Source organism: Physeter macrocephalus, chromosome 4, assembly GCF_002837175.3.
Source record: "Physeter macrocephalus isolate SW-GA chromosome 4, ASM283717v5, whole genome shotgun sequence".
NCBI classification, from domain to species: Eukaryota; Metazoa; Chordata; class Mammalia; order Artiodactyla; family Physeteridae; genus Physeter; species Physeter macrocephalus.
The window spans coordinates 77,169,687-77,185,297 of record NC_041217.1 but is presented as its reverse complement, the minus strand read 5'-3'; the positions used below and the strand labels follow the sequence as shown (position 1 = coordinate 77,185,297).

Below are 15,611 nucleotides of genomic sequence, written 5' to 3'. Positions count from 1 at the left end.
TGTTGGTTTCACTTTACCCCCCTCAGATACCCTCTGCCTGGGCAAAGCTCAGTCCTCAGCCCATGCCCAGAATCAGCAAATAGCTACAGGGAATAAGATGGCTAGTGATCTCAGTTCGCCTTGGACAGTTCTGCTTTCCCTCCTGAACGTTAGATCATTTAGTCCTGGCTGCAGCCACAGTTCTTTGTTACATCTAAAAATAAGATGCCACTCTCAGAATCCATTCTGTGCTCAGACTGGCTCTTGATCAGGTATATCCCTGGATTGTCAAATTCCTTTACTCTCCTCAGATATCCTAACTCTAGGTCACTCTCCCAGACAACCTACAGGAACCAGCTCTGCTAATTGGGGGAGAAAAAGAAACACCATCTTCAGGTTGCCACAAATGTTTCCATTTGTGGATATAACAAAAGACCCCGAACATTCAAAATATCTCCAGTCTGTCCCCTGACCCTCAGAAATATTTTCTGAGATCCTGTTGAATATAACACCCATTCCACTACGCAATCCCAAATATAACTTGTAACTGTGACCCAGACTATTGTAATCGATGACAAAGATCCCTGAAAACAAGAACTAAGTTAGGTCTGTAGTCATAGTTTGAGGATCAGTTGGCCTGGAGTTAAGACTTTTACCAATAAGATCCAGGTATACAGGTCTGCAGTAATCTTTGTGGCTCTTTCATGTGTTTAGACTTCTCACCTGATGTTCTCATCATAAGCTATCACTAGCAGGAGGACTTTGGAAGTTGTAGTGAAGGGAAATTAGTTCTGGAGTAGTTGAGAATTTGGTGAAAAACTACTTTTGGTTTTAAAATATCATATAGCATATGGCCTTCTGACAAAGAACCTTGCCCTCCTCCCTAGAAAGTCAATGAAGAGAATACTCTCAAGACAGGAGTCTCCTTCAGCATATGACTGAGTGCCTGAAGAATTCTTACTGGTAAAAGAGCACAGAGAAGTTCATCTGTAAGTGTCCTGGAGCCAGGGAACAGGTTAGGGAAAGGGAGGTGGTACTCCAGATCTGCATATGTGCTGCTGGATGAATAGTGACCAAATAGGACAGCGGAGAGTCTCACAATGTCTCCCAACCACCTGTGTCACGGGTAATTGTCGATGCAGGGGAGGAGTTTGGAAGGGATACAACAAAAGACCCCACATCAACTGGGCCAGAAGGAAGCACTTTGGAAAGCATATGTCAGTGCAAGTGTGGGTCTTGACAGAATTCTGGTGCCATTTTATTGTTTCAGTGACCAGGGTACATGATGTTTAGGAGACCATTCTGTTAGTGCCTGAGTCCATGTTACACCTACCACTCTCTACCTCTGGTCTGCAGGCAGTCTTTTGACCTGCTGTTGAGCTTTAAGGTTAACTGTTTTGGTCCATTTCTACTATCACATGTCTTCATTACCTGTCCTTCTACTTTACATCTCCACTTCTCTCTTCAATTCCCTCTATTCTTCTCACCCTCTAGTCACTCGCACAGTGTCATTCCCTTCTCTCCCTTGAGAAAATTTAACTCAGTTGAATCTTTACAGCAGCAAATACAGGGTAGCCTTGTTGTGTTATTTGAAGAAAAGTCCAGAGACCAGCTATGTAAAAACCCCATGAAATAAAGGGATGGAAAATAAGGATATTATAATCATGGCCCTGAACAAAGACATCTGAGGGAAGTGATTGCTGTCAGAATGAAGTATATAACCTGCTTTCAAGTACATATCTGACAGAGAAAGAATGAGTAGGGAAGTTCCAGGATAATGGATATATATCTCTGGATATATGTTAGAATCACCTGGGGAGCTTAAAAATATATAGATACCTGGATACCATAGCAGAGATTTTCATTTAATTGGGGTGGACGTAGTAGACTGGGCATCAATATTTTTATAGAATCTGTATAGGTAGTATTAATGTCAGCCAAGGTTGAAAATCATTAGACGAGGATCTCAGCTTATCCAGCACAGGATGATAGCTAAGTGTGCAGTTTACAGAAAGTGCTAAAAATCAAATCAGAGTTTGCATTCCTCTAGTTAATGTTGGCATAGCCTGGAACAAAAAGAAGAGGAAAGGTGGCAGATGGAGGGATGACACCATGTGTCCCATATACCTATTACTTTTCTCTTTATTCAAAAGTATCTGTGTGGCAATTTACATTCTTTAGATCCTGAGGCTAACTGAGTGGATACGTCTTGATAATATAATCAGTAATCAATGAAGAACTCAAATATTATTGCTGTATAATACTTTTATTCAACAGTTTTACGGAAAAAAACTCCTCACATTTCTGTATGTGTTATATCACATAATTTTCAGACATGTCAGAGTTCGGTGAAAAATTACATTTGGAGAAAAGCTTTAAAATTCATTCTTGTATGCCACTCCTTTGTGAAATACTGAAAAGCAGCTCTGTATCGCAGCACTAAAGGTTACAAAAAGCACCATTTAAAGGAGGACTCACATGTTTAATTCCCTTTATAGTCTTATTCCCCCTTTATAACAGAGCTGTACTCACTCAAAATGCTTCAGTGTAGTAACAACCAACATTCTCCAATTTACCAAAATTTAAACAAGTTTCACATATGGGGCCCAGTGTGGAGATTAGGACTAATCAACATTAGTGAGCTTTGGCTGTTCTAAAACCACAACCTGGGTAGGTGTTCTGTAGATGGGAATAGAAAAGAAATAAGATGATGAACACATATGTAGTACTTATAGTAGGTACCTCGTCGACCATTTTAACCTGACTATAAAATCCACATAGCATTTAGTTTTTCATATCAATCTTACTGCAAAAGCACTGTGCTACACAAAATTCGACTCCAACTAATGTTGGAACTAAAACAAAATTTAATTTTTAACAAAACTTATTCATTCAAAGCACAACTGAGTAAAGCAAATCAAGACAAAGCCCAAATTTGAATCCTAGAGGGATTCCACTGTGAAGAATTGGATTTTGTAAGTAACAGACTCTTGGAGTTTTTACCTTTTCTTTCTTTTTTCTTATAATTTTTAAAGATTTGGCCATTTTACTCCAAAAGTTTGAGTTCATTGCAGAAATCACAGCCCTTCAACCTCCAGTTGTGACTGGTGCTTAAGGAGAGACAAATACCTAGATCCAGAGTTTTAAAAGACCCTAACTCCTATCCCTCCCAGGTCCTCCATCCCATGGGTAACTAGAGTCAGCAGTTCCTAGAAGACAGCAACAACTTGGCTTTAAGGATGAGTCACAATAATGCAGGAACCAACTGTGTATCTGCTCTTAAGCCTAGGCCCCAAATCACTAGAACGTGAGGATTTAGAAATCTCTGAGAATAGAATGTATTTCAAACATACACAAACATAGACTATTGCATATCATTTTTAGTTGAGGTCAAAAATTTAAAAGCTCTACTTCCCCAGTTAAAAGCAGGGGATTCTATCATTAATATGTCTCCTTCATTTATACCCAGATTAATATAAGCCCAGTCTAGAGGTAACACTTCTTTCTGAATTTAACTTCATTTTAGCAGCATATGTGGAGTACCAACACTTTTCAAAGATTTTATCTCAAGATCCATTAGGTCTACGAGACTAGAAATAATTGGGGTGAAGTGAGTGGGCCTGGATTTGTAGGATCCTGTCAGAAACCTCTCTTGGATTCTTCTTTTACAGAGCTTCTTTACCATATATTAGCCCTGTTTTAAAAAAAAGCCAACGCTGTTGAGGCCAGGTATGACCTTCAGGGGTTTTGCCTACAGTGATTAAATCCCATTCAACTCTAAGCTTAAAACAAGCTAATAACCATGACACAGAAGTTCTCCTTACCAGCAAGATGACTAATATTTGTTTTAGGTAATGTTTGACTTTAGACCCTGGTAAAGTCGGTCTGACACATGAAGTTAAAGCACAACATAGGAGAAAGTGTAGAAAATAGAAACAAGAAAAAGATTTTCTATACCGTAAATTCTGTACAATGAGATCCAAAGACACCAGTATATGTTTGATTTAATTTAAAAAAGGATATTTTTAGTTCTGAGTTACTTAAGCCTTAACTTTCCTAGTACCACTCCTCAGCTCAGTTACTCTTTCTTTTTCCCATAACTCCTAAACCATGGTACAGTTCAAGAGTCAGCCCTCCCTAAGAATTACATTCTTACTCTTTGACTGTGACATTCTTATAGGCAAAACAAATAAAAAAAAAACCCTAAAAAAATTATTTTCCTTTATTCATTTTCAAAATCTGTCAAATTCTTCTGCAGAAAATAAACTATCCCTTTAACCAATATAAAAGAATGAGTGAGCTGTACTCTTGGGTACCTTCCTCCCTCCCTCTCAACCTTCTAGAACAGTTTCTAGGGGACAGACTGAGAGTATGATAGGAATTCTCAAGGCCATGGTATGTTAATCAGCAGTACAGAGAAGGGACAGGGCTGAATGAGTCATCATCCAATTCCTCTTACTGATCCCTTTCCATACCAGCTGGTAGGCTCCAGTTTCACATCTGGCTGAAAGATTACCTCAGAATTTGGAAAACTGACACTTTCTACACATTTCCAGATTAGAAAGATCTGAAGGTCACCAGCACCAAAACCTACTGTCACTGGAGACAGACCCACTTCACAGAAGCCTCTGGCCTGAGAGAAATTGAAGGAATCTCTTTTCCTGCCACACTCTAATGATCTATCTGTGCAGAATAGAGATTTCAATACAGGAACACAGAGACAATTACATGTCAATACTGCTGACAAGACATATGAGTACAACAAAATCCTCTAGGTTACAACCAAGATTTTAAATCCTCCCAAATGGCCCACTTATTTAATGGGTAACGGAAAAAACAAAATTCTAGTATAACTGAAGACAATGTAGTTCCTGAGAGTTGGTAGTAACAGAATTTGGCCTGGATTTTTTAAATGGTACACCATTCTAAAAGTGATTGGAACCATAAAACGTTCTCCACAAAAGCCTTTTGAGGCAGATGGTGGCCTTGAGAGGCTAAAGCAGTATTTACTCTCAGCAATTAACCACCAAAGCACTTAGCAATTTGCATTCCCAGCAAGACAACAATCCCATACCCTATTGCCTCACACACAGGATCTAAGAGTTCTACATACCCAAAGACAACTGCATCATCAGCTTTACATGGGAAAGACAGGAGGTAGCTAATTTACCTGTGGGTGTCCTTTCAGTGGGGCTGGGCTCATCTTAGCAGTCAAGGAGCCTCTCCAGCAACAAGTTTAGCCTCCTTCAGTATTGAATGGCTTGCATTTATCTGTAATGGAAGAGCCACAGAAACTTGGGGAAAAATATCTTATCTCTGAATCTCAAGAGTGGATTGAATAGATACTTTTTACTCCACAAATGGAAATCACTGACCCCACTTCATCAACAAACATTTTCTGGAAGATACAGACGAACAAGATAACTCTGTTAGCATTTAGTGCATGAAAGCCATGCTTTTCATGGCTGGGAACACCAAGGGTAATTTCTTGCCTCTTGGCCTAATGAATCTTTAAGTTGAGGGACCCTTTTAGGTACATTAAATGGGCCTGAATGGGTCTGTATCTAGAGCAATGTTTACTGTAATGATGTACACAGAGTCAGCCTCATTAATGTAAGACTGTAGGGGGCCAGACTAGAGAAGAAAATATTGGGAGCAATTTATCATAAGCCTGATGTTCTCCAAATGCAGTCTCTTAAGACCAATGAAAAGGCATTTTTTGATAAAAGAAAAATGTAGGCACATAAAAATCTTCCAAGGACGAAAGACATGAAAGTTTTCCCTGGTTTCACTCCCACCTTCAAAGCTATCTGCTCTGTGAAAGAAAATATGGAAGCAGGGCCAAACCAGGTGGGAAAAAGGATGGAAATGTGCCAATACAGCCTAAACTGTGGCACCAAACCAAAACAAAAAAGTAGACCTGTATTCTGCCTTTCATATAATGCTGAGCCATATTTTCTTCAGTAGAAGTTAAAATAAGTGGTAACAAAGTGTCATGGGCCTGTGCTGAGCTTAAAAAGGAGACTTTCTGGCAGCCCTAGTCTGTAAGGTGGGTCAGGTCTCACACAGCCTTTGAAAGGGGTCACTTACCCACTGAGTTTTGTGTTAGGCAAGGGTCAGATATAGCATCTGAAGGAGGTTAACAAAGCAAGAATGTGAAATGAGAGGGAAAAGGGTTCTTGTGGGGTACCTGGTATCATATAAAAAACACAGATTGTGTACATACTCTGGGAATACAGAGAACCCATGCAAGAAAAGCTGCTCCTGCAAGGAGGCAGCTGTAAGTAGGGTAGCAGTCTGGCACAAGTCCATCCCTTGGAGAGCCAAGGTAGCAGTGATAGAATCTCCACCCAAAAAGGATCCTGAGAGTTTGCTCTTCATTCACTTTAGGAAAAAAGCTTCCTGTAATGGTTCTTCCTGCAGCTCTCCCCAACAGGTCTTGGTGAGTTCCCACAGGCAGAGAGAATACATCTAGCTAGGAGGCTTCCACTAACTTTCCTCTCATGTGTGTGTGTGTGTGAGTGTGTGTGTGTGTGTATATATATATATGATTTTTTCTTAAAATAAATTCCATGAACTCCTAAAGCTCTCATTTGCAATCAAATGCAAAAGCAGAGCATCCTACTCAGAGGCTCTGAAACACACATATTAGCCTCAAAGCAAATCAGCCTTCCAGTCCCAGGTAAGACTGGTCTAGTCCAGAAAGGCAAGGGAGATGCTTCTCCTGAATCCTGGGAGGCAGGAAGGAATTCCTTCAGATGGGCTTGTACAGCAAAGTAGTGACATACTTCTTCTTGTAGCGATGGGTTGCGCTAAGGACCATCACACTGTCCTGCAAGGGAAATAAACATATATAAGGGAAATAAACATATATAGTTAATTCACTAGTTCAGGACATAGGCAGCTGTTCCCAGCCATTAATCCTTCACAACTGCTCACTTTTAACAGAGTTAGTTTGATATTATAAAAAAAGGTTGGTTCTGGATTCAAATCAATTTAAGTTTTGATCCTGACTCCTACTGTTACTCTATTTGTGACCTTGAGTAATCTACTTAATGTCTCTAAGTCTTTTTTCTCATCATTACAAAGGATAACACCTACCATTAATATGGCTCTGATGATTACATGAAAATATCTGACAGAGAAAGTAGGTGCTGAAAAAATATTAGACTCCTACCTCACTTCCTTCCCCACCTCACATTCAAATATTGGGCTTAAAACTATGATGGAAAAAAAGAAATATCCTGATATCTATCTCTAGAAGGAAGTCTTAAAAGCAATGAGAAAAAAGGGCAGTGATCCTTTTGAAAAACCATTTCCAAGCCCCATTTAATACCAGGGATGAACTTTAAAAAAAGTCATCTCTGATCAAGAGGGGACTCAGGAATCATCTATCCTTGAACAAAGTGGATCCTAAAATCCTCCTTGGAAAGACACTCAACCCAATGGATCAATTCCAAACAGCTTAAACAATCTGAGAGAACCAGGGATAGGTCAAGGCCAAGCTGAACCACAACAATCAAGACTTTGACCTGGGTCAGAACCAGTATGAAGAGTAAGAGGTACCATTTCCCAAGCAGTGTTACAGACCCTGGGTGTACCATAGAAAGAGATGGCAGACCTGTGGACATCACCTGATAGCCAAAGAGCAGATACAGGAGGCAAAATTCAGTTAGATCACAAAGAACCCAAGCAAATCCAATTAAGAAGCCAGTGCCTCTTCCTATTTTCCTCTATATTGTATCATCTACAATGAATACTTCTCAGATTGACATTCTGTGACCACAGTATGCAGATCACAGCCTAAAAATGACAGAAGCAAGGCAGGTAAAAAATTCAACTCCAGAAAGAGTTTGGTGGAAATGAGAAGTGGGTGAGAGAAAGATCTACTTGGAAGAACCAGCACAATGGTCTCTAGGAAAGGACATGGAATGAGGATGGGAGGACTGGACCTCAGTCCTCTCTCTGGTACTTATTGGCAATATGACCTTCTATGAGCCTTAGTTTCTTTATCTATAAAACAGGGTTAAAAAATAATACTTATCCCACAAGGTTATTATAAAAATTAAATTCAATAATATATATTTAATAAGTACCACGTAATCTGTTAAAGACAGCTGTATCAGTGATTTCCCTAATCTGGCTACACATCTAAGAAATATAAGCAGCTTAAAAAAATTACTGAGGCCCATCCTAGATGCACTTATTCAGAATCCCTGGGGATGGAGCCTTTGAATCTATATTTTCACAAACTTCCCCCAAGTGATTCTGATGATGTTCAGCTTAGTTTGGTAACTACAGAACTATATAAAATATTATTCCAATAGCCAGACCACAAAGACATGACAAGACTGAACAGATATTTTCAATCCAGAATCTAAAGAAGCAGAGAAACCAAGAAGCATTCTAAGAGTTGGAACAGGGATGGGGGGGAACAGGGCAAGTCTGGTCACATTTCTCCTTTAAGTAGTGTATAGGAAAGATGCAAGCACTTGGGTATATATGACTCAGGCACCTGAAAGCAGCTCATGTCCACCTTTAAAAAAGTGGAAGCCTTAATATCACATTCAAGCATTCTTTGAACTGGAAGGTAAACTTGCTTTTTCTGTAAATGAAATCCTAGTACTATGAACTCAAACTTAATTAAGTAGGTGGTACAAAGGTTATAGCCACCCAAAAAGAAATCAGGAAGCAAAAAAGTCCATTCAATCACAGCACAATTCAGCTAGCCAGAACTCAGATATCGAGACTAAAATTTAAAGCAAACAAACTCACCCACTAGTTAAAAAAAGAAACTTCTTCTCCTATAATTTGATCATTACTGCCAGCTTCAGCTTCAGTGAAGTAGCAGAGCAAGTAGCCACTAGGGAACACGTGTTCAACTCTTCCCCTCCCATTTTGGGGAACTATGTGAAGAACCAGGCCCACCACTTACCTTAATGGACAATGCATAGAGATGGTTCAGCATAACATGATTGGGCTCGGGGAGCAAGGCTGGATCACACTAAGAGGGGTAAAAAAAAAACAAACAAAAAAAACCCCCACTAAATGGGGTTAAATGCACAATCCTAAACCAAACAGTTTATTCTTCCTCAGAGATCTTTGGGACTGTTGAGAAACTCAAAACTAGAATGTATTATTTCTTTTAAATAATGCACTCATCCTAGTATATATAAATAATACATTCTCATTACAGAAAATCAGGAAAATTCTGAGTCCAGGGCAGAAACCCTTAGCCTATCTATTCATCCTCTTTAATAGAACTTGCCCACAACACATATAGATTTGTGTAAGAGGCAAAAATAATCTTAGTGGGAATCAAGTGAATTGACTAGAAATGTAAATTATATGCAAAATATACTTCTTTTGGATATCCCCAAATGATAAATATGCCTTATCTTATGTTGGAATAGAAGTCTTAGAAACTGGTTCTAGCAATACATAGCTCTGAGCCTGATATATTAGGACCAGAAGACAACTATGAATTTTGGTAACAGTATTTGGAAAAGTCGCAACTCAGCCCTGGAAAAAGGAACTTGTAAAGCTACTGATACGTGTATGATTTATACTCAACATACCTTTGTAATAATCCCAACCTCTAGGATTACTACGCTGTAGCTCAAATGGTCCTAGTAACCCCCAGATGCCCCAGCAATACTCTTAGGATACTCACAGATATATTAGTGTCCTTGTTAAGAATAACTTGGAGAAGGTGAGGAGGCAGGATGGGTGGGGATTTGAATCTCTCCTCTGATCGAAACACATACATTTCTTGACCATAAGGCCCTGGGGGTGAGCTGGAAAGGTCTGGAAGATATTTATTCAAATATAAGGGAAAGTTGGAGAGCTATTAAAGATGCATGAAAAAACTGTCAGTACATGGCAGCTAATATTAAATATGGTAGAAGTCAAGAATCATAAACTTGTGACTTGTTGGGTCTACAACTGTAAGGCAAACAAAGAAAAAGTCTGCGTCATCCTGAACATAAACCATGAAGTTCCTCAACATGGTAACATGGCGTGAAGGATAGGGGAGGAGATGAGGGGTAAAAGATGTAGGTTCAGGGAAGAGCTACTCCGTTTATCAATTGTATGACTTGGGACAAATCCCTTTACTATAGTCAGTTTCCTCATTCATAAAATGAAAATAACAATCTCTGCCCTAATTCACAGTGCTTTTATAGGAATCAAATGAGACAACAGATGTGATAATGCCTTATAAACTATCAAACAATATGAAAATATTAGATTTGTTCTTTTTTCCAGTCAAGCAACAAGGTTATAAACTCTAAGACTACTGATACTACGATGACTGCAACAAAAAGGAAAAATTAATAACAATGTAGTAGTCATTAGGGGAATGCAAATCAAAACCACAATAAGATACCACTTCACACTCATTAAGATGGCTAGAATAAAAAAAGACAGACAATAATTATTGGCGATGATGTGGAGAAATTGGAACCTTTGTATTATTCCCATTGCTGGTTGGAATGTAAAATGGTGCACCACTTTGGAGAACAGTTTGGCAGTTCCTCCAAAAGTTAAGCACAAAGTTACCATATGACCCAGCAATTATACTCCTGGGTACATACCCAAGAGAAATGAAAACATATGTCCACACAAAAACTTGAACACCAATGTTCATAACACCATTATTTGTAACAGACAAAAAGTGGAAACAATCCAAATGTCTGTCAGCTAATGAATGGATAAATAAAATAGTATATCCATACAATGGAATTTTATTCAGCCATAAAAAGGAATGAAGTAATTATATATATTACAATATGGATGAACCCTGAAAACATTATGCTAAATGAAAGAAGCTAGACACAAAAGACCACATAGTGTATGATCCCATTTATATGAAATGTCCAAAATAGGCAAATCCATAGAGACACAAAGTAGATTTGTGGTTGCCAGAGGTGGAGGGAAGGAGGCAATGGGAAGTGACTGCTAATGGGGATGGGGTTTCTTTTGGGGGTGATTAAAATACTCTGGAATTTGGACTTCCCTGGTGGTCCAGTGGTTAAGAATCTGCCTGCCAATGCAGGGGACATGGGTTTGATCCCTGGTCCGGGAAGATGCCACATGCTGCGGAGCAACTAAGCCCATGTGCGCCACAACTACTGAGCCTGCGCTCTAGAGCCCACAAGCCACAACTACTGAGCCCGTGTGCCTAGAGCCCATGCTCTGCAACTAGAGAAGCCACTGCACTGAGAAGCCCACACACTGCAACGAAGAGTAGCCCCCACTCGCCGCAACAAGAGAAAGCCCGCGTGCAGCAGTGAAGACCCAGCGCAGCCAAAAAAAACAAAACTCTGGAATTATATAGCGATGATGGTTGCACAACTCTGTGAATATACTAAAACTTACTGGATTGCACACCTTAACAGAGTGAATTTTATGGCATGTGAAATTATATCTTAAAAAAATGGAAAAAATATGTGCAGACAAGAATAGAAATACACAAAATGAAGAGAACTATAATTTTTTGCTTAGAAATTTTTAATGTTTTTTACAGTTTCTAGTAAAAAGGATTTTAATAACCAGTTCAGCATAAGAACTCAGATTTCAATTAAATATATGTGGGACAAAAGAAAAGAGTAGCAAAAATACTGTTATATTAAACAATATCTTAAAAATGTATAGAACTTGAAACTTTTCAAAGTACTCTCAGTTATTTTGTCATGGATCCACAAAAACACTCTTTGCAAGTACATAGAACAGTTTTTTTATTTTTTTCCCCTTTCCATCGGAAAAAAAAATGGTTAAGTCATTTACCCAAAGTCACATACATGGCAAAGATGGTCACTGAGTGCAGATTAAAACCCATTATCTGAAGATTCCTAATAAAATGTATTCTAAACACTACCTCAGTGGATCAGGAAATTGGGTGAAAGTGGGAAGAGAGAAATATCAAAAGTATGCTAGTCCTCTTTCTCTATAATTATGATTATATGTCTATTATTCATTGGTTGCTTTGCTAGAATCATATAATGCAAAAATTTAAGAGTAACTAGTGGCCTCATCATTTAATTCAGTATTTTTAAACTCTTTTAAGTCTCTGTGCCACCAGTTAAGAACAATGTCCAGCCTTACTTTCTGAGCTTATATAGTGAAAACAATATCTTTGTAATTTTCCTAAACAATTATTATACTATTGATTATTCTTTTAGAAACTGCATAAGCCACTCTTGTGTCCTGAGATTCTAATATGTCTCACTTCAGGTATTGTGTCTCCTCAGCTGTGAATCTCTGAGAGTCTAAGCCTCTGATTTGACTGATAAGGAACCAAGAACCAAACAGGTTGAAGGAGTTGTCCATGATGCAAAGCTAGTTAGTAGCAGAGGCAGGCTTTAAACTCACAAGGGAGAAGTGTGCTTACTGGAAACACAGTTCTTTAGACAGTCATAGCCTTTATTGTAAAACAACAAAATTGGTAACTGTGAGTATGGATAGCAAATCAGTTTTCTGGTATTATAGCTAATGTAAGGAGAGATGAAGGCCTTGGAAAAAGCATTGGGAGAAACAAAAGGATACAGGTCTTTTCCTCTATGAAGGGATTTTTTTTTTTAACCCAAAACTTACAAAACTTCAGTTAACATATACACAAAAGCAATGTGAGGTTTTGGAACTTCCCTGGTGCTCCAATGGGTAAGACTCCATGCTCCCACTGCAGGGGGCCCGGGTTTGATCCCTGGTTGGGAACTAGATCCTGCATGCATGCCGCAACTAAGAAGTTCACCTGCTGTAACTAAAAGATCCCGCATGCCACAACAAAGAGTCTGTGTGCCGCAACTAGAACACGGCACAGCCAAAATAAATAAATAAGTTTTTTAAAGAATTAAAAAAAAAAAGGAAATGTGAGGTTTTTATAACCCTTTCCCCCCAAAAAACTGCCATATATGTAGGGCCCCATAAAAGTATAGAACTGCCAACTGAGCTATCAAACTGGCAGGATTAAGCTGAGGCAGCTAAACAAGGCATGTGAGACACAGCTAGCCCCTGCTAGTTGATACTCTCAAAGGTCAATGAAAAACTTGAAATATTACTAGAAATAACTTTTTAAACTATAGACCATAGCCCATTAGTGGTTTATAAAAAGAAGGATAAAATAGAAAATAGAATGCTTTACATGTAATAAAGGCAAACATCATACTGTAAGACTTGTGTTACTGTTTTGTGTGTGTGTGTGTGTGTGTGTGTGTGTGTGAGTGTGTATTGGGTTACACTGTAAACCTACTGGTTAAAAAGTTTGAAATCAAATACACTAGACAGATTTTTTTCTTGAAGACGGGGACCTAATGTTTATAGGAGAAACATATACATATAATTCATAAGATTCCTAAGGAGAAAATGAAAAAACAAACAAAAACCACTCTTGGGAAGAAACACGCATTATCAGAAAAACAGATCAAGAAAGAGCAAATACTACAAAATTACCTCGACAAGATGTCTCTGAGCTTTCCATTGAATCTAGCTTTAGAGCATCAAACACCTCAAAATCAGATTTCTTGACATGGATCAAATTGTTAATTGTGCCAAGCTGACTGGTAACCACAGGCTGAAACAATGAATGGAAAAAAAATTCATGAAACCCCATTTCAAATACATCTCTTCTATTCAACTCTCTTTTTTAAAAGGGATCATACTTGGCACCACCATCTTTTATCAAGAAAGAAATCCAACAGTATAGGAGCCTATCAATCCTGATTGCAATGATGTTTGACACCAAGGGGAATGATAGTTTAAAGGAGACTGTTAAGTCAGTGGTTACCCTCAGAGATCAAGGCCTTACCTCTGATGGATCATGAACCCATTGTCCATCCACAAAGAACTTGTACTGGTGCTCTCCCTCAGGGAGGTCCAGGATGGCAACAAAGTCATTATGGCTATAGAAGAAAACAGAAAGTTAAATAGGCCAAATTTCTATTAGAAGACAGAATATAAATGTAAAAACCACAAGGCAATCACAATATCATACCAATGATCTCCCGCATTCTTAAGTGATTGCAACCCCTGTAGTAAAAAATAATTTATAAACCCATTCTCCTTTTTTATATCACCTTGAGCATGTGTTTGCTAGCCCCTCCCAATAACTTTAGTTCTTAACTAATATCTGGAAAAGAACAATAAAGATGTTAATCCTCCTGAATGTTCCACCTTGGTACAACTATTTTGCTTCAGCAAAACGGATCCCTCATGAATGTAAATAAGATAGCAAGTAGGTTCAGGATAAGAAGTGCCTCAAGGTACCCTTTCCATATTTTGGTGAGAAGATTCTAGAAAATTACCTATATACAAAGGGCCATAACCAGTTACATAATTCACTGTTGCTCTGCAAGCAAGAAACAACATTACTACCTAGAACTTTACAGTGTGTTTTGTCTTAGTGCAGAAGTCAGAGCAACTGGACTCAGGCAGTTATGGAAGACTTCCCAAAAGCATAGAAAGGACTTGTATTAACACAGTCCTAAAGAAAATGAAATTCGAAGTGGTAAAACATCTCTGACTCACTATGAGGTTAGAAAAAAATGTCACAGATACAGTTATTGGTCATAGAAAATGTTCTAGAGAGAGTCCCTAGCAGGTGGAGAGGAATAGTCCAGCCAGGTCTCTCTCCTGAGAAAGGAAATCAAGTCTCTACTCCTGGACCCTGTAGACTCAACCAAGACACTTGTCTTCACCTCTTAATCAGTGGAATCTTGGTGCTCCAATTGTTGAAGGACCCAGAGATGAAGACCTCCTTGCCTCCTTCAGACCAGCGGATAACAGTGGGCCGGGCCTGCTGTGTGGGCTTTACGGAGTCCTCCAAATCCTGCTGCCATGATACAAACTCTTTGTCCCCAGGGAGCTGTAAGAAGGATTAGGTCATCCCTAAATTGTGACCCAGGAATTCTGAAAAGGTCACTCTCCTCCCTAGGGCAGAGAGGGGTGCTACGTTTCTGCTAAGGATTAATAAGCCTTGAAATTAGCAACTAAATCAGATTTTGAACAAACTATAGAAAAAGAACTCATCTAGGACCAAAATGGTCAAATGGCTTATGCTCAAAGGCTACCCAAATCACAGCCTAACTTCTGAGTCTGCATATATCACTCATTCTTTCAGAGCCTTAGGATTTCCCTTAAGAAACAAACAAACAAAAAACCTTACTTCCTCTTACCAGATTAACTCATAGGCAGACAATTACGATATGCTTCTGAGTGTCTCTTAAGAGAAAAAATATGAAAATAAAGTATGGTTCTACAAAAAATAATTAAGTTAACCATGTATTTTTCACATGCAAATATGAGCAGCTCTCAATTTATCAGTTGTAATAGAAATTAGAGATGCTAAAATTCATAAGTAATTCATAATCTCCACTTTAGTTAAGGTTACAAAAGAACATTAAAAATATAAAAATCAGATCATTGGTTTCATAAATTTTGAGAAATGGTTATGAAATCTTACTTGCTCACCTATGCCAGGTTTATACTAGTTATTTCAGGAGTAGGGATGAAAATTCTGGAGCTTCAAGAAGCGTCAGATCAAAAACACAGTTTCCTTTAAAAAAGTGGTTCCAGGGCTTCCCTGGTGGCGCAGTGGTTGAGAGTCCGCCTGCCGATGCAGGGGATGGGTACGTGCC

General features: G+C 38.7%; 1 protein-coding gene across 2 annotated transcripts in view; it reads right to left on the bottom strand.

Annotated features, from left to right (window-relative positions):
* Positions 1-2,226: 2,226 nt before the first annotated feature.
* The window catches only part of PRKAB2 (protein kinase AMP-activated non-catalytic subunit beta 2), a 16,984-nt gene continuing 3,599 nt past the window's right edge, over positions 2,227-15,611 (bottom strand). Inside the window, exons 3-9 of one of the 2 annotated variants that reach the window (XR_003679516.2) lie at positions 14,673-14,839; positions 13,784-13,877; positions 13,429-13,549; positions 9,653-9,786; positions 8,915-8,983; positions 5,150-6,811; positions 2,227-2,658 (exon numbers count right to left, since the gene is read on the bottom strand). Coding sequence is in view for 1 of the 2 variants with exons in the window: in XM_007119459.3 (XP_007119521.1) it covers positions 6,734-6,811; positions 8,915-8,983; positions 9,653-9,786; positions 13,429-13,549; positions 13,784-13,877; positions 14,673-14,839 (663 nt within the window). In the remaining variant the exon portion in view is untranslated. Of the gene's footprint in view, positions 6,812-8,914; positions 8,984-9,652; positions 9,787-13,428; positions 13,550-13,783; positions 13,878-14,672; positions 14,840-15,611 lie in introns of both variants that reach the window. The other variant, XM_007119459.3, reaches the window with a different exon arrangement.